The sequence below is a fragment of the Notolepis coatsorum genome, assembly GCF_963971535.1.
Source record: "Notolepis coatsorum genome assembly, chromosome: 1".
In the NCBI taxonomy this organism is placed as follows: domain Eukaryota; kingdom Metazoa; phylum Chordata; class Actinopteri; order Aulopiformes; family Paralepididae; genus Notolepis; species Notolepis coatsorum.
Genome location: NC_140165.1, coordinates 272,318,163 through 272,337,960, shown reverse-complemented (window position 1 = coordinate 272,337,960; position 19,798 = coordinate 272,318,163). Strand labels below are relative to the sequence as shown.

At 41.6% G+C, this 19,798-nt stretch overlaps 1 protein-coding gene across 1 annotated transcript in view; it reads right to left on the bottom strand.

The window, feature by feature from the left end:
• Nucleotides 1–14,524: 14,524 nt before the first annotated feature.
• sirt2 (sirtuin 2 (silent mating type information regulation 2, homolog) 2) overlaps nt 14,525–19,798 on the bottom strand; it is a 76,019-nt gene continuing 70,745 nt past the window's right edge. Inside the window, exons 14-16 of the mRNA XM_084320372.1 lie at nt 18,085–18,140; nt 16,724–16,790; nt 14,525–15,932 (exon numbers count right to left, since the gene is read on the bottom strand). Coding sequence (XP_084176498.1) covers nt 15,774–15,932; nt 16,724–16,790; nt 18,085–18,140 — 282 coding nt within the window. The 3' untranslated portion in view covers nt 14,525–15,773. The remainder of the gene's footprint in view (nt 15,933–16,723; nt 16,791–18,084; nt 18,141–19,798) is intronic.

The following is a 19,798-nucleotide window of genomic DNA, read 5'->3' as shown; positions in this document are numbered from 1 at the left end:
AGGAACGTGTATAGAAATATACACTGGTAATCGCGATGGCGATGCGATCACTTGGAATTATTCTTTTTGGAATACCTTCTGGCTAAGGTAAGGTATATTCTATGTCTATTTTACTGAACCTGAAATGTGTTTTTCTAACGATTACAGTTCTGCGTTTCACCGGACGTAAAACATGCTCGGCAAACACAATCACAGTTTTGAGTTAAAACGCCCCCCCCCCCCCCCCCCCTTGATGATTTTGTGAAGGTACATATATACATGTTATATACCTTTGATTTGGGAGTATTTGGGGGTTCAGGGAATCAACCAGAACGATTCTGGCTTATTGCACATAACGCGTTTTATATCGCGGTCTATGAAAAAATACTGGATTATTAAATGCGCAATGTTTAGCGTGTAATAAACTACAAACTAGTGTGTAGAAACAAAAAATGTCCATGTTGCACTACAAGTAATGTCTGTCAAATGAGCCACACCATTGTCTCCACAGCTAGAATACAGAACACACACACAGCTTTGCAAACATAGTGAAACACTGCGGAAACGACTATCAAGCTGGCCATCTAGCGGTAGAGATAACTGCTAAGCGGGGCGCTGAAAGTGTTAACAAACCATATCAAACATAAAGAAGTCATTATGTTAAAAGCATCCATAGGAATCCAAAAGCACAAAATACGTAAACATTACAAAGATAACACAACATTAACACTTTGAGTGCCACGCCGGGTTTTCCTTTTTACCCCCTGAATGCCACCATCGGCGCCAATGTTAACCTTAATATCGCCTAATCTATGTTTTAAATTATGGCTATGTGTCTAATCTGCCCATCGCATTATCAAAGACTATTTTCCAGTCAGTGCTGTCAAGGCAGATTGGTTTTTTATCGCGGCTGGATCAGTGGACTGGAAAATGTGGAGTACCGGACCAAAATCCCTTATGTCATCTGAAAGACGATAGGGGCGCTTTTTTCCACATATGATCTCCGGCGGTGCTCGTGTATACTCGGGTAGGCTTGCGTGATGCAATATGATTTCAGATCGCTAAAAATAAAAAAAAATAATAATTCCGAGAAATCTTGTGAGTGGCTTTCAACCACATAAAAATAAACCCGAGATATCTCGTGTGTGGCAGTTAAAGTGTTAACAGAGCCCCGGCCGATACTGGATTTTTGGGACAGATATTAGGGAGTAAAATATATTGTATTTTATTTATTTATTATTATTCTTAACACATTGACCGCCAGCACCACCAGCGCCAGGTCTTTATTCAATGGATATAGTTTTAGACTGCAACATTTGCGAGTGCTTAAAATATAACTTATATTATATCTATGGGTCTAATAACGCCGTCGACTGTCAGTGAGTTGCTTCCAGTCAACATGCCCAAAACAGATTGTTTTTTCATCCATACATTTCCGTTTTATACCGTTTTGAATAGAGTATGGTTTGGGTGCTTTTGAGTAATTCCAGGAAAAAGACGAGAAAAAGGCATTTGAGTGTAATCCAGTCATCACCAGTGTTGGGCAAGTTACTTAAAAAAAGTAACTAGTTACAGTTACTTCTTCCAAAAAGTAACTAAATTACTTACTCAGTTACAAATTATAAAAGTGACTAGTTACTTCAGAAAGTAACTATTGCGTTACTTTCAAGTACATTTTTAACAAACAACGTACACAAATCTAAACAATTTTAATGTTGCTGTGGGACAAAGTGAGACTAGCCTCCAATCAAATGCCATGTATGTAGATATTATAATTACTATGTTTACATAGTGGATCATACAAATACGAACACAATAGATGTTTTGGAACTTTTGATATGTATTGCCCCTCAACAGGCTACAACTGGGCAACATTAAATTATGCTTGTTAAGCACTATACCAAAAATGTATAACAAATATATACTGATTGATTGAACATTTTAATTAACAGATTGCAGAATGGGTATAGTACAGTACAGCTCAATACACACAATTGTTAACACATTGGTTGCCAGCAGGGGGTGCACGATTTATCGCTTGTATGCCAGCGCTTTAGTCAATGAGAGGACAGGGATATTTGCAAACGCATAAACTATATCTTAAATTATGGCTGTGTCTAATACAACAGTCGCTTATCAATGACTTGCTTGCAGTCAACATGTAGGAAACGGATTGTTTTTTCATCAGTACATTTCTGTTTTATACCGTTTTGAATAAGAGTATAGTTTTGAAGATTTCTAGTGATTCCAGAAAAATCTGCGAAAATAGCCCTTTAGTGGAATACACAAAACACGTTGTAATTTTTCGGCCTATTTATTTATATATACTTTTTTTAATCCTCTCTTTCTCAGATTTTTCTGTTTTCTTATTTAGTCGATTTTTCTGCTTCCCAATTTTAGTCGTCGTGCCAATTACCCCCCCCCCCCCCCACCTGTTTGTTGTGTGCATGTTCTCCTACTGGCTGGTACAAGGGAACCCTGAAGTCATCCGCACGCTTCCTCCGACACGTGCGGCGACAGCCAGTGACTCTTTTTTCACCTGGCAGCGAGGACTCTCATTGGTGAAGTGTAACGCGTGGGAGGTCACGCTGCCTTCATCAAGTCCTGCCTCCGCTGAGCAAGCGCCCAGACCTGACCTGTAGGCGTCGCTGTCCACAACGCCAGATTCCCACCCATGACTTGCCCTCCCCCTAACCCAACCAAACGGGTTAGTATAGCGATCAGCCCAAGCCCCAAGCAATGCTGACTCCGGGAGTCGAGACCGCAGCCTCTTGCATTGGTGACGAGCGCAATCTCTGCTACGCCACCTGACCGCCTATTTTTTTCTGCCTATTTATGAATAGTTTTCAAATAAACGCTAGATTATCGATAGTATATGTGTACTTATGCACGCTAGAGAAGCGGGCTGAAAAATCGATTATCTATGCCCTGCCTGGCACTAACGTTACGCACACACACATACATGAGACACGTTGTGAACGCTGTGAAAAAAAACTCTGATTACCCCAAGACTGGTAAAATAAAGTTCTTACCTCACATCAGATGTTCTGCAAAAAGATTAATCCAATTCCTGATCGCCATTCCAAATATCGATCGCGTTTATTGATCCAACGTTATACCTCGAAACAGATAATCCACGCTGCTTTCGGTTGCCTCAATGAATGCAATAGTCTCAGGTTACATGGCTCAGAAGTAAAATGTGGAGCCCGGAGTTTTTTTTTCTCATGCATTTCCATTGACTCCATTCCAATTGGTGCAATACCATCCGGGAGACGATAGGGGGCGGTATTTGCCCTTTTCGAGCTCAGAGCCAGTCCCAATGATTTTTTTTTTCTTTCACTTTTTCGTTTATTATACTTTTTTGAGGACATACAAATCAAAGTATATGTCTGCATATATGCATTATTGTATTGTCATTGTCCACATAGAACAGATAACAACATTAAACAGAAGAAAAGAAAAAAATTCAAAAGTAAATAATAAGACAAACAAACACTGACTTGGTCGCACGACAGTCGTCTCAAAAGTATATATATATATATATACATATATAATAATAGTATATCAAATATATAGCACATGTTCAAGTACCCAAATATGCTTCTCCAATGTATATACGGTATATCAAATAAATCACGTTGAATTAATGTTCACACAGATGAATACCAGCAAGCAGCATGAGAATTGCTATTCTGGAATAGTATGGAACTGTACATCATCCACAAGCACAAGGAATGAACCCCACGTTTTCTTGAACATAGATGAAGAACCTCTCAGAGTACATCTTATCTTTTCTAGTTTGATAAAGTATAGTATGTCTCTAATCCAGTGAAGGTGAGTGGGGGGAGCAGCAGACTTGCATTTAAACAGAATCAGCCGCCTGGCCAGTAGAGTGGTAAATGCCACAACGTGTGCTTTGTGCTTTGAAAGTGATAACATAGGTGGAGAGTATCCAAAAAGCGCTGTCAATACATTTGGTTCAAGATTTGTCTCAATACTTCCAGAGATGGTTGAAAAAATATTTGTCCAATACCTGTGCAAGGAGGGGCATGTCCAAAACATGGGAGTATATGTGGCCGGGGCCGAATGACATCTATCACATAGGATCGATATCCTCATACATTTAGGCTAATCTGACTTTCGTCAGGTGTACCCGATGAACAATTTTGCATTGTATCAGCCCGTGTCAACCCAAATGTCATCCGAGATCTCCTCCTCTAAATCCTCCTCCCATTTACTTTTAATATTGTGTATTGGGGTGGGACATAAGGAGAGAATGAGATTATACATAGTCGATATCATGCCCTTGGTGGAAGACATCGGGGTTAAAAAGGAGTTGATGGGTGTTACCTGTGGAAGGTTGGGAAATATAGGGTTAATGCTACAGACATAGCTACGAGTCTGTAGATACCGAAAGAAATGTCGGCTATGGATTGAATATTTCTCTGATAATTGCTGAAAAGAGGCAAAAACATTATTTATATACAGGTCACCTAGTGTGTTAATACCGAGTGAGGCCCATAAAGAGAATGCTCCATCCATCAGTGAGGGGTGAAATAAAGGGTTAGCTGCTATCGGGGCCAAGTGGGATTGAGTTTTGAACCCAAAGTGGCGTCTGAATTTATTCCAAATTCTGAATGTAGTTTTAATGATAATATTTTTGAGGTAGGGGGCCATTGGAAAACCACTGGGGTTTAGTCCGGTTAGTGAGGCAGGTTTGACGGATGAGGCTTCGATGTCAACCCACATAGGGCACACCAGAGGTTTGTCTGACTGTAGCCATTGCTGTATGATTCTGAGATTGGCTGCCCAATAGTAGGCTCTGAAGTTAGGTAGAGCCATGCCACCCAGAGGTCTAGGCCTTTGTAATAGAGTTTTACTAATTCTGGGAACTTTGTTATTCCAAATGAATTTGGACACTAGGCTGTACATTTTTTTGAAAGAATGAGTGGGGAAGAAAGATAGGCAGGCACTGGACAAGATAAGAAAACCTTGGGAGAGAGTTCATCTTAACGCAATTGATACGTGCAGAAAGAGAGAGGTAATAATGACCAACGTTCAAAATCTTCCTGAAATCGAGTCAGTAGAGAGCCAAAATTAAATTTGAATAGGTGCCCAAATGTATCCCTAATTTGGATACCGAGATATTTGAAGCCATGGGGGGACATTTTCAATGGAAAGTTATGCAGTGGATAACTTCGAGCTTCTGCATTCAATGGAAGAAGTTCGCTTTTGTCTAAATTTAGTTTATACCCTGAAATATGGCCAAATCGGGTGAATATGTCAAGTGCAGCTGGAATAGATGTGGAGATGTCAGAAACGTATAGAAGCAGGTCATCTGCATATAGGGAGGTCCTCTGTTCAACACCCCCTCTGATTATACCTTTTATACGAAGGTCTGATCGAAGTGCGATGGCCAACGGTTCAATGGCGACATCGAACAGGAGTGGACTCAAATTGCAACCCTGTCTCATGGAGCGGTGTAGATGGAACTGTGCTGAACGTGTGTTGTTAGTCCTTACTGAGGCAGTGGGAGAGGTGTAAAGTAATTTCACCCAGGCTACAAAGTTATCCCCCAGTCCAAACTTTTTCAACGTATCGAAAAGATATCCCCACTCCACACGGTCAAAAGCTTTGGCCGCATCCAGTGAGATGACAGCCGCCGGGCTAGTTGTGGAGGAAGGGCTATATAGAACATTAAAGAGACGCCTAATGTTGGAAAATGAATATCTATTCTGGATAAAACCTGTTTGGTCTGGAGAGATGATATTGGAAAGGACAGGTTCTAAGCGCATAGCTAATAGCTTTGATAGAAGCTTTAAATCTACCGTCAACTGACTGACAGGACGATAACTTCCACAGGATAGGGGGTCTTTATCTTTTTTTAGCAACAGAGATATCGAGGCTTGGGTAAGGGATGGGGGTAATTTAAGTGACCTAAATGAATCTGCATACATGTCAATTAAAATGGGTGCCAGTTTATCAAAGAATTTCCTGTAGAACTCTATAGGGTAACCATCTAGCCCCGGACACTTCCCTGTTTGCATAGAGTAGGCGGCCTCTCTGAGCTCATCTATTGTGACAGGTCCCTCCAGCCCCGTGGCAGCCTCCGGGTTTATCTGTGGTATATGATATCCAATGAATTAAAGAAATTATCATAGGCAGAAGGGTCAGAGGTTTGTTCAGATGTATATAAGGAGGAATAAAAGTTTTTAAATTCTTCATTAATTAGCTTGGGATCCGTAGTTAAACCAGTGGGTGTCTGGATTTGAGGGATCTGAGGCCTGTCGTAACTTATGGGCCAATAATTTATTAGACTTGTCTCCATGCTCATAGTAAGTCTGTCTGGATTTAATCATTAGATCCTCCACATAAGCAGAGGAGAGGACATCAAATTTAGCTTGGAGGGAGAGACGTTCTTTATAGATATCCGGGGATGGTTGAGTAGCATGTATGCTATCTAATTGACTAATCTGCTTAGTCATGTCACTCATCTGTCTTTTTCTAACCTTCCTTTCATAGGCACTATATGAGATTATCTCACCCCTCAGATATGCCTTCAATGTCCCAATGATAACGTGAGGCTGGATGGATGAAAAATGAATGGATATCACTAATAAAATAAATAACGGGTAAATAACGCGATTTTCTCGTTGTTGGCACCCAATGTGTTAACCCTTTAATCGCCAAGGACGACTTTAGACGTCATTGCTCGCCATGCTTAATCTGCCAATGACGTCGTACAGCGTCTTTGAGATCAATATTTAAAAAATCTGTCATGGCAATCATATTTCACCCACGGAGACTTGAGACTTGCTGTTGATCTCCTCTCAACTCTCCAACGGTTCAAGACCGCCATCTGGTGGCCGATCGGCGAATCGCCAAAACCGGAAGTGAGCGGCCGGAAGTGGTGCTCACCCATATTTCGTCTGGCCACTCGCTATCGCTCGCGGGACTCCAGCTTGATACACTGGATAGCGATCCGTTGCCAATAACTCGATAAACAACATGATTTGGACGTATATATAGTATTATACAACCTGGAAATGGATCGCATTTGGATCACTTCTTTATCCATCGCAAGGATCGGACATCAGCAGAGTCCGGTAAACAACGTGGAGGAGGTATTGCCTTCATGTTTAACAAAAATTGGAGCGATCCAACTAACGTGAAGGAATTATCCAACCACTGCTCCCCAGAACTGGAATATATAACCATCAAGTGTCGTCCTTTCTTCCTCCCGAGGGAGTTAACGGCGATCGTCCTGGTCGGAGTGTATATTCCACCGCAAGCCAGCAACAAGGTTGCGCTCTCCAGACTACACGACGAGGTAAATAGAATCCAAGTGGCGAATGTTAACGCCGCCATTTTAGTTCTGGGAGATTTCAATAGCGCCAATCTGAGAAAGGTATTGCCTATCAGCATGTGACTTGCAACACCAGAGGCGGTAACATCCTAGATCACTGTTACACGCAATTTAAAGGTGGCTACAAGGCTCATTCTGATAGTGGCTTTGGTAAGTCAGATCACGCATCCATTTTTCTTTCACCAAAGTACAGACAGAGAATTAAAAGTACTCCCGTAGTCTCGCGAGAGGTGCAGAAATGGGATGTGACGTCAGAGGAGACGATCCGGTCAGTGTTTCACCACACAGACTGGAATGTGTTCCGCGACACAGATAACATTAATGCCTACACGGAGACAGTGCTGGACTATGTTTGTACTAGGGTGAAAGAAACAATCCCCACTACCAAAATGAAAGTTTACCCAAATCAAAAACCCTGGGTAGACAAATCCGTCCGTGAAGCTCTGAGAGAGCGCACCAAAGCATACAACGACGGCCTAGAGGCAGGCAACATGAATGACCACAAGGTGGCGCGATACAACGTAAGGAGGACAGTGTCAGAGGCCAAACAACGCTACAGGGATAAAATTGAACTCCAGTTTGAACAAGCTGACTCTAGAGCTATGTGGCAGGGGCTCAAAACGATGACAGACTACAAAGGTGCCTCCCTCAAACTGAACAGTGACATCTCCTTAGCAAATGACCTCAATACCTTCTATGCGAGGTTTGATGCTGGTAATAACAACACCAGCTCACAAGCCTCGGCAATGGGGGGGGGGGGGGGTCGGCTGCTGATGGAGGCGCAGTGTTCAGGGTAACAGAGCATGAGGTGAGGCGGACCTTTAAAAAAGTGAATATCAGGAAGGCAGCAGGTCCAGACGGCATCCCCGGCCGCGTCCTAAAAGTCTGTGCCGACCAACTGGCCCCAGTATTCACTGACATATTTAACCTGTCCTTAGAACAGGCTGTCATCCCCACCTGCCTGAAGAAGTCCACTATTATCCCTGTACCCAAAAAATCCAAGCCTGATTGCCTCAACGACTACCGCCCTGTAGCTCTCACCTCCATAGCCATGAAGTGCTTCGAGAAGCTAGTAAAGGGCTACATCTGCTCCTCCCTCCCCATCAACATGGACCCCCTGCAATTTGCATACCGCCCCAACAGGTCCACGGAGGACGCCATATCCCATGTGCTGCACACAGCAGCATCACACCTGGACAAGAGGCAGGGGAACTATGTGAGAATGCTATTCATCGACTACAGCTCGGCATTCAATACCATAGTCCCCTCCATACTCATAGCCAAGCTCAGGGACCTGGGCTTGGGCTATGACCTCTGCCAGTGGGTCTTGGACTTCCTGACTGGCAGACCCCAGGTGGTGAGAGCAGGCAACTGCACCTCCTCATCCATCACCCTCAACATAGGGGCCCCCCAGGGCTGTGTTCTGAGTCCCCTCCTCTACTCCCTGTACACACACGACTGTGTGGCTCAGCGGAGTAGCAATACAATCGTCAAATTTGCTGACGACACAGTGGTGGTGGGCCTGATCTCTGCCAACGACGAGAGGGCCTACCTGGAAGAGGTCAAGGTCCTGGCGGGATGGTGTCAGGAAAACAGCCTCTCCCTGAACGTCAGCAAAACAAAGGAGATGATTGTGGACTTCAGGAGGTCGGGGGTCAAGGACTACAGCCCCCTCAGCATCGACGGGGCACCGGTTGAGAGAGTCAACAGCTTTAAGTACCTCGGAGCCTACATATCCGAGGACTTGACATGGACCACACACATTAACAGTGTTGTGAAGAAGGCACGACAACGCCTCTACTTCCTCAGGCGCCTAAGGAAGTTCCAAGTCAGCCAGAAGATCCTTAAGAACTTCTACTCATGTACAATAGAGAGCATCTTGACCGGCAACATCACCTCCTGGTTTGGGAATAGCACTGCACAAGACCAAAGCAGACTACAAAGAGTGACACGTTCAGCCGAACGCACAATTGGAGGGGGGCTCCCCACCCTCCAGAACATTTACTACAAGCGTTGCAAGGGCAAGGCTAAGAGAATCATTAAAGACTCCAGTCACCCGAACAACTGCCTCTTTGAACTGCTGCGGTCAGGCAAGCGATACAGGAGTCTCAAGGCGAGCACAGAAAGACTCAGAAGAAGCTTCTATCCCCAGGCCATCAGGCTGCTAAACGAACAATGAATGAACACTACACAACAACAACCACCAAACGCACATAGCACACACATCCACACTCACTTTAAACAAACACACTGTAGCACCCACTCCACACACTTATAGCACACACCCACTTTAAACAAACACACTGTAGCACCCACTCCCCACACTTTATATTTATGGATGAAGGATTGCACTACAACTCGTACACCTTACTGTAAATTGTACCTAAAATTGTACCTCATCCCATTTCTGCTTTGCACTAGATAGTACTGTACATTAGTACACTGCATAGTATTGTGTATTGTATATTATATGGTAACTCAGAACATTGTACATATGTCTATACCGAACACTGTGACCTCATTTTCTTCTTCTAAATTCATGCTATATTATGTTATTTGATACTATCTTGTCTAGCACAGTCTCTGGAGCGTAACAGTAAGAAGCATTTTGTATGAAAGTATCCTGTACTTCTGTATGACAACTATTAAAGAACTTGTAACTTGCATATATCAACATCCCATAATAGCAATCTTTCTGCTCCACTCTGATCACCCAACGGTCAGAGGAAGCTGCGGTGAGTTTCAGCGTGTTTGATTATTATTTTCGATACAAACTGCTCTGATCAATATATGACCCATACTACATAAATGATTTAACGTGGGCCACGGACTTATAACCCCCCCCCCCCCCCCCCCTCCGGTCACCAGCAGATGATGAGGCATGACGTTTAGGACCTTGTACAATTGACATTTTTTATCTGACGTCAATCGGTATCAAACTACATTTGATGATCTAATATATGTATTTATGGCTATAACTCACGTTCTGCAGAATGCTGCAGAAAACGATTAAAACATATTTATACTTTAGACCGTATTTTAGTATGAATATGTGAATGAAAAAGTAGAACGTTGCTACATCCTAAACGATATACTTAACGTTGAATGGGCCATAGTAATGTCAATTTAGCAATACAATTTAAAAAGTTATAGCCCTGCAAAGAAGGGGAACATCTCCATAGACAAATAGAGCTGGCAGAGGATGGTATAAGGATGGATATAAGCGTGGCAGAGAAAGGGTTAAGGGGATGCAGACCAGAGAAATACTTTAGTCTTGTTTACATCAGGGTCCCCCATTTTCAATTCATAACATGACATACACAACATACAGATATAATAATCTAATCTAATCATGACAATTAAGACATACAGATACACTCTTTGCAGAGCAAATAAAACAAAAAAACAGATGTGTCGTGTGTGTCTCTCACTCTTTCTGTATCTCTCTCTCTCTGAGCACCTGCAGACTGTGCTATTAAACCAGGAAGTGCAGCACTATGTTGATAAGGCTGTCAGCAGTAGAGCCTCCACTACTGTAGTGCCCTGCAACACAACAAACACAAGAGTGAACAAAAAACGCTCATGGACCCGTCTCTCGTTGACTGACTTGCTTGTGTTCGTTGGATTCGTTTTGGATTATTTGGGCTTGCCAAACAAACTATCAAAACGTACACGGACCCGCGGACTCTTGTTGACTGACTCGCTTGTGTTTTCGTTGTGTGTCCGACTATGCATGCTTTCGAACACCCGCCCAACTCTACCTCTGATTGGCTTACCATGAAATTGTACTCAACCTCAGCCAATCGTCAGCATGTATGCGCTTGTCTCGTGCACTGCCCACTAACCAAGGAAGAACAGTTAAAAAAAAGTATTGCCTCTTGGCGCAGAGATCTAGTTGGTCTGATGAAAAAAACTGCTTTAATCATACTAACACGTCGCATTTTTTGGCAGTAACGGTAACAGCGTTATTAACACTTTGAGTGCCAGCAGGGGGCGCACGATTTATCGCTTGAATGCCAGCCTTTTTAGACAGATTTTCGGATATTTCATGATTTTCACGGAGCTATTTCTATATTATGACTATGTGTCTAATACACCCGTCGCTTATCAATGACTTGCTTGCAGTCAACATGTACGAAACAGATTGTTTTTTTTCATCTGTACATTTCCGTTTTATACCATTTTGAAAAACGCTAGTTTTTTGGAAATTTCCAGAAAATAAAAAATATTCTGTGATAAACACCCTTTAGTGGAATACACAAAAACACATTGTCATTTTTCGGCCTATTTATGAATAATTTTCAAATAAACGCTAGATTATCAATAGTATGTGTACTTATGCACGCTAGAGAAGCGGGCTGAAAAATCGATTATCTATTTCCTGGTCAGCACACACACACACACATACACAGATAGGGGACACGTTGAGATATATGTGAAAAAAAACTCTGATTACCCCAAGACTGGTAAAATAGATTCCTTACCTCACATCAGATGTTCTGCAAAAAGATTATTCCAATTGCTGATCGCCATTCCAAATATCGATTGCGTTTATTGATCCAACGCTGGGTACTCGAAACACATATTCCATGCTGTTCTGAGGGTCAGCAATGAATGCAATCGGCTCGGGTTACATGCCTGATAAATAAAATGAGGATTCCGGATTTATTTTTTCCCATGGATTTTCATTCAGTCCAATCTAATGCGTGCATTACCATCCGGGAGACGATAGGGGCGGTATTTTCCCTGTTCGAGCTCAGAGCCAGTCCCAATGATAACGTGAGGCTAGATTGATGAAAAATGAATGGAAATCGATAATAAAAGAAATAACGATTAAATAACGAGATTTCTCGTCCTTGGCACTCAACGCATGGCATGAACTAACGAGATTTCTTGTGGCTGGCACTCAAAGTGTTAAGATTGGAAGAGTAATCCGTTAGATTACTAGTTACTGAAAAAATTAACGCAGTTATTCCCATCACTGGTCATCACGTTGTAATTTTTCGGCTGATTATCTAATCATCCTGAAATCAACCCTAGATTATCATTATTATATCTCGTCGTGCATACATGAAATGTAGCACGTAGATTGGCGCTCGCCCGGCTCAGATCGGCTCCTAAAACACACCAGCCCATTTCTAATGGGATGCAATAGCTCCGCAAAGCAGTAGAGGGCGGTGTTGACCGTCTGCCAGCTCAGACAGTGTCTGAAGGGTATACAGAGGCTGCAGCTATGAATTATGAATAGATATAGCGAATAAACAAAATAACGATCCCAAAAACTAGTTAACTCATTTCTGGCACTGAACGCATGGCGGGCAATAACAAGTTAACTCGTTTTTGGCGCAGATTGTGTTAAATGTAGTCCCACGCTTTACTTCTTTCTCCCTTGGCCATCTGTAAATATATATATATATAAAAAAAAATACAATTCAAGACATTAACTGAATTATATCTGAGCTGAAACCAAAATAGTTTGCATTGCATGTTCTATTCTATATTCTATTCCAGCGGTTCTCAAACTGCGGGTCGCGACCCAAATTGGTGGGTAAGTGACAAAAAAATAATTATTAAAAAAAAGATCAAGCGAAAATCCGCAAGCTAAACTCAGATCGTTTTCCACCTGACCGCTGTGTATATTTGCCATGTCTTGCCCCTGCATCAACGGTGGCACAGTATTTCAATACACATCTCAATCTCATACATCCTGTGCAGGTATAATCACTGAGGCCACGTCTGGTCTTTTGTGAGTCAGAGGAGCGCAAAGTGCAGCGTGCGTGACAGCCCTGCGCAGGTATATATCGTCTGGTCTTTTGTGAGTCAATGTGTACTCAGATATTTGTGATCGACACTGTTCAGTTCTAAAGGCTAAATATGCCTTGATCGTTTTATAAATGTGTATACAGAAACAATTCCATTTGATAATATGCATTAATAACATTGTGCTGTAATTTCATTTGCTAATAAATATGCATGATCAAGTTCCAACAACGTGTGCTTTTATTTTGATATTCATTATTTCCATGTTGAAATTACGCGATACACGTGTGGGGTCGCCAAACATATTCCAAAATTAACTGGGGTCACGGTATGAAAAAGTTTGAGAATCCCTATTCTAAATAGCTTAATCTTCACTAATGATGAATTTATCTTTATAATTAGGTAATAGGTATGTATATAAAAAGAAACGTGTGAAGTCACTAGCAAAATGTCTGATGTCCTCTCTACTAACTTTAAACCACGTATTCTCTACTCTAGACAGTGCTGCTGAGTCTGCTAAGAGTATTGTAAACAAACACAATTTCTAAATTACCCAAAGCATTTTTCTCTGCATTATGTTCTGTAAAATAAAAAGTTTTAATATCGGTGCCTATCAGCAAACATATCCACCAGGGGCGGATTTAGGATTGTAGGAGATCCGGGGCTTAGCCCAGATGGGCCCCCCCTTTTTTTATTTTATTTTTTTATTTTATTTTTTTTTATTTAAATTTTTTTTGGCAGGCAAGGGGTGGTTTGGAGGGGCTCAGGCACGACCCCCTCCACGACAGATTTTTTTTAATTTAATGAACCTGTACATGCAATATCCTGCAATATAGAGCCTTCAATCTTGACCAATAAAGCTGCTCTTTTCACTATAAAACTCAGCTAACCATAACGTAGTTATGGTTAGATTTATATATTGGGGGGGGATATATCATATTTTCCATATAATCAAAAAGTGGTGGAGCAAGATCATACCTTTGCTCCCCCAAGTTCAATAGTGGGAGAGCAGAGATGCTCCGAATGCTCTTATGGCCAGGCGTCTATGATTCACTGATACAAAGTAAAATAGTGCAGTGCAATAAAATAGTTAGTAAAATAGAATAAAATAATGCAATAGTGCATTGCAATAAAATAGTTATCATCGTATTTAATTGGGAGGCCGGTAAGGAGTGCATTACAGTAGTCGAGTTGGCTTGAGATAAAGGCATGGATCTGGTTTTCAGCGTCCTTTTGATTTATAAATGGCCGTACTTTAGCTATGTTTCTAAGGTGGAAGAATTAAGTTTTTGTCAACTTGTTGATTGTGATTTAAAGCTTAGGTCTGAGTCTACCATAACACCAAGACTTAACTCACTCAAATACAGTTAGCAGCTGGATAGACCACAGATGGAAATTAGCTTCTGCTAAATCTGGTGCAAACATATTTTCATGTAACAATGATGAATTGTAAAAAAAAAAAAAAAAAAAAAAATTATTTTTTTTTATTTTTTTTAAAATAGATTCGGGGCTTTTAAGAATACATCCGGGGCTTGAGCCCAGGTAGCCACCCCCTAGCTCCGCCCCTGATATCCACCGATACAGATATGTCTGTGATGGGCCAATATCGGCCGATTAATCGGTCGGGCTCTAAACATTAATATGTGTTAATTAAAAGTAAATTGATCACCAAAAGGTTTTTATCCTATGTTAGACCTACGGTGATTCTTCTATTTACAGAGGATGTGGCACAACTTGAGCCAAAACGTGATCAGGACGTTTATTATTGTTACCCTGTCAACATCAGTTACATCAGTGGCACCTCCTTCGTCACTTCCTGATATGACCAATAGAGGTGTGCATGCGTGTGTGGAGGGGGTGGGGGGTTATATTCAGCTAAAAGAATAAATAAATAAAAAGATAAAATAAACATTGACTCAAATCATATTCAAGTGTCAATATTGCATATAATTATGATAAAAGGTTGTTCACTGAATCAAAGTGAAAAATCAAACAGCCCAGATCTTAACCTGAGGGATCAAGTATCGTTTGTTATGTTTGTGTTTTTTCTGAGATAATCCTTTCATCCAGAAATAATATTACAGTTTGCCTACAAAAGCAGCAGACTTCAATCAAACAATCGCTTTTAACCAGCGTTTTCAGTTGCTACACATCATAATTGTTCCGGTTAAACATGGATTTCAGAGCCTGATATGGTCATAATTAACACATTAATTCATGTCAAAACACATAAACAGCTGCTAATCACATGATATACGGCTAAATTAGTCCTGAATTTCAGTAGAAAGAGACAAACAAGCATGCCGGCGTTTGGTCAGAGTCTTCTCTTGTGCACCTGGCACCACCGAGTTGGGTGTGCAGGTGACTAGTTGTATGTTCAGAAAGATGAAATGTCTACAGAAAACGACATAAACGTCTCTCTGAATGGTAAACACTCTTTAAGTCAATCTTTTCTAAACAACACACCATTCTTTAAACCTGATCTTGCATTTCTCTGAACCAGATCTCTTTCACCACTCTCTTTCACAACTTTCACCCCATTACCCTCCCAAACAAACCCCGCCCGTCGGTAGGTTGGTACGCACAAGTCTATCTTATAGGCTATACCAACTGCATAGTTTCATTGGTTACTATTACAAAAAAAAAAAAAAAATATCTTTCTCGATGGTTACTCTTCCTTGTCGGTCACCGACACAGGGCCTGCCTTCGCTGCAGCTCCTTTGCCCTCATTGGCTTTCGTCTCTTTGCTCTCACTGGCAGCCTGGTCTTTCTTGTCCTGGTTGTCGATGCTGGCGTGCTCTCTCTTCACCATCTCTTCCAGTTCAGTCTGGGAGGAGGAGGAGGAGGAGGAGGAGGAGGAGGAGGAGGAGGAGGAGGAGGAGGAGGAGGAGGAGGAGGAGGAGGAGGAGAAGGAGGAGGGAGAGAGGGTGTGGGGGTTAGGAGACCTATAGAACCCACCCTCCTGACCCTATAGAACCCACCAGGACCCCATACCTCCTGACCTATAGAACCCACCCTCCTGACCCTATAGAACCCACCATAACCCCATACCTCCTGACCCTATAGAACCCACCATAACCCCATACCTCCTGACCCTATAGAACCCACCATAACCCCATACCTCCTGACCTATAGAACCCACCCTCCTGACCCTATAGAACCCACCATAACCCCATACCTCCTGACCCTATAGAACCCACCATAACCCCATACCTCCTGACCTATAGAACCCACCCTCCTGACCCTATAGAACCCACCATAACCCCATACCTCCTGACCCTATAGAACCCACCATTACCCCATACCTCCTGACCTATAGAACCCACCCTCCTGACTCTATAGAACCCACCATAACCCCATACCTCCTGACCCTATAGAACCCACCCTCCTGACCCTATAGAACCCACCATAACCCCATACCTCCTGACCTATAGAACCCACCTCCTGACCCTATAGAACCCTCCTGACCCTATAGAACCCACCATTACCCCATAACTCCTGACCTATAGCACCCACCCTCCTGACTCTATAGAACCCACCATAACCCCATACCTCCTGACCTATAGAACCCACCCTCCTGACCCGATAGAACCCACCATAACCCTATAGAACCTGTACCTTCCATCCCAGCATGTCGGCCAGAGACAAACAGCCATCGTCACATGTGCTGATGTGGGCTACATCTCTGGAGGAAGAGAGCACCATCATCATCATCATCATAGTTACCATTATCAAGGAAAGATATAATTGGAAACATATACAGCATGAGTACCTCATGCAAAGAACCATATAACACTTTAAGTTTAAGTTTTCAGAAAGAAACCATTTTTTCTAACTTTATAGATGGTAAGTTAGTGTTGTGTTAATTCATAGTTTAAGACAGTAGAGGTTGAGTACTTTATTATCTAACGGTGGTAAGTTAGAGTCTTGTGTTCATTCATAGTTAAAGACAGTAGAGGTTGAGTACTTTATTATCTAAAGGTGGTAAGTTAGAGTGTTATGTTCATTCATAGTTAACAACAGTAGAAGGTTGAGTATATTCTTGTGATCTATCACATTCACAATCCAAGTGTAACTCAAGATTGTCTACATTTGATTTGATTTGATTTGATTTGAAGTCTTTATTTCGAACATGCAATGAATACAACAAACAATAACAAAAAAGAAAAACAACTCAATCTGCATGTTCGAAAAGGAGTAGGAAGAAGTATACACTTATTTAATCCTACCCCTTTTCCACTACTCAAATGAGTGTACTATTTTAAACATAAAAAAGAAAAGAAAAAAAAAGAAAAAAAAAAAGAAAAAAAAATATATATATATGCAAAACAAAAAACAAAAACTATATATGTATAAAATAAAATAAAATAGAAACAAAATAAAAATGTAAACACCCGTGAATATCAAGTCCCTTCGTCATCCCTGTACCTTGTGAACATAATTTCCTTATACATCAGTTTGAATTGTCTCATGTTTGGACATTGCTTTAGCACCACATTAAGACTGTTCCACAGTTTCACTCCACATATTGAGATGCAGTGTTTTCTCATGGTAGTGCGTACGTTTAGCACCTTTAAATTGTGTTCTCCCCTCAGATTATAAACCCCCTCCCTATCAAAGAACAATTCTTGAATGTTTCTTGGAAGTGCATGACTTTTTGCTTTATACATTAATTGTGCCGTTTTAAATTCCACAAGATCATTTAACTTCAATGTCTTTGACTCCAGAAACAATATGTTAGTGTGATCACGATAACCTGCAATGTGAACTATCCTTATGGCCCTTTTTTGGAGTATAAAAAGTGGTTGTAGTGTAGACTTATAATTGTTTCCATAACTTTTTACATAACTGCAAACAGACTTCAAAACAGAGTTCTATGGTTCTTGAGCACAAAAGGTTATCGTCACCAAGGAAAGTAGGAAAGAGCAAGAAAATGTATGAAAATTAGCAGTAAAGATCATTTTCATCTTGCAAGTCACCTGTAAGCCTTGTCTGAGTCAAAGTCCATCCCTCCTCCGAAGCCAAACATCCCCGCCTGCACAGAGGAACACACGCACACACACACACACGCACACACACACACATGCACCCACACACACCACTTAACCTACATTTCTTTAAGCTTCAGTTGTGTCAAATCCACACTTACAGGGGGTTGCAAAAGTGTTTTACTTTGAACCATCAAGAACCTGGTTTTGGAAATGACTGAAGCGTTTTAATGGCGAGCCGGTGTACAGTAGATGGTTGTGACAACATTACATTTCCATCATGTCATATAGTATAGTATAGTATAGTATATATATAGTATATAGTGCACGCATACTGCATGAGGATGACAGACGGAGAACAAACCAACCAATGTGGTGACATTAGTTTAAAGCACCTGCATGTCATTTATCCAATCAGGTGCATTCCACATGGGGACATGGGAGGTAGGAAGGGGATACATGAGCAACATGTAAACAACAACATTCATTTTGGACTTGCCAAAACCTTTCAAATTAGAAATTCATTAATCAATAATTTTTTGTGGGGGGGAAAGCATTACTTTAATTCCACACAGTTCTGTGGATGTATTTTCTTTTTCTATAGAAATGATTACTCTACATAAACAGTTGATCTATAACACCTTTAAGCTACGTTATGGTACACGATAGCTATGAGCTAACTAACGTTACAAGCTCAAACACCTTATAACTATTGTCGTGTCCATAAGTTCCCTGGCAGAATACTTGTGAGGACAAAGGTATACAAAGAGGTGAAAACCATTTTAAATCGGGCATTCATGCCGGCTAACAAGCTAGACGTTGCAGCATGTTGTTAGCACAATAGTAGCCCACTCAGTGCATCACAGTCACACACTGACTGTGATGCACCGAGTGGGCTACTATTGATCAACATGCCGCGACGTGTAGCTTGCATGATGCGTGTGCAGTGCCCCACAGGTCTGAGAAGAGGACCTGCACATGATTTTACTCATTCCCCAAACTCCTCTACATGCCCCGATCTTAAATGGTTCACGACAGTAGACATAATGCTAACGTTAGCCAGCGCCATATATCCAGTAGTACTATGACCCGGACGCGTGAATATTAAAGGCAACCTACTTGTGTTCAGCTTTTCTCTGATTGGCCACGACCCCCCCGCCCCCTTTTGCCGCGAACGCGGCAGCAGAGGTCCCTGCAAGGTCCCAAATTAAATGAATGAAGCGCGCAGCGAACGCGGCAGCAGAGTGTATAATGTTATTTCGCGGAGCATAATGTATAATGTTATTTCGCCCGTTTGTAATGTCATAACATCAGTGGAGGCTGCTGACTGATTAACTCGAAACTGTACAATTGTAACGTTATATGTTATTTCGCGTATAATGTTATTTCGCCCGTTGGAGGCTGCTGACTGATTAATAATAAGCTCTCTTTATTTAGCTTCCATTCATTTTGGGGACGATGTTCAAATATCATACTTCTGAAGTATAAACAAACTATACTGCTGTGACGTTATTTCGCCCGTTGGAGGCTGCTGACTGATTAATAATAAGCTCTCTTTATTTCGCGTCCATTCATTTTGGGGACGATGTTCAAATATCATACTTCTGAAGTATAAACAAACTATACTGCTGTGACGTTATTTCGCCCGTTGGAGGCTGCTGACTGATTAATAATAAGCTCTCTTTATTTCGCTTCCATTCATTTT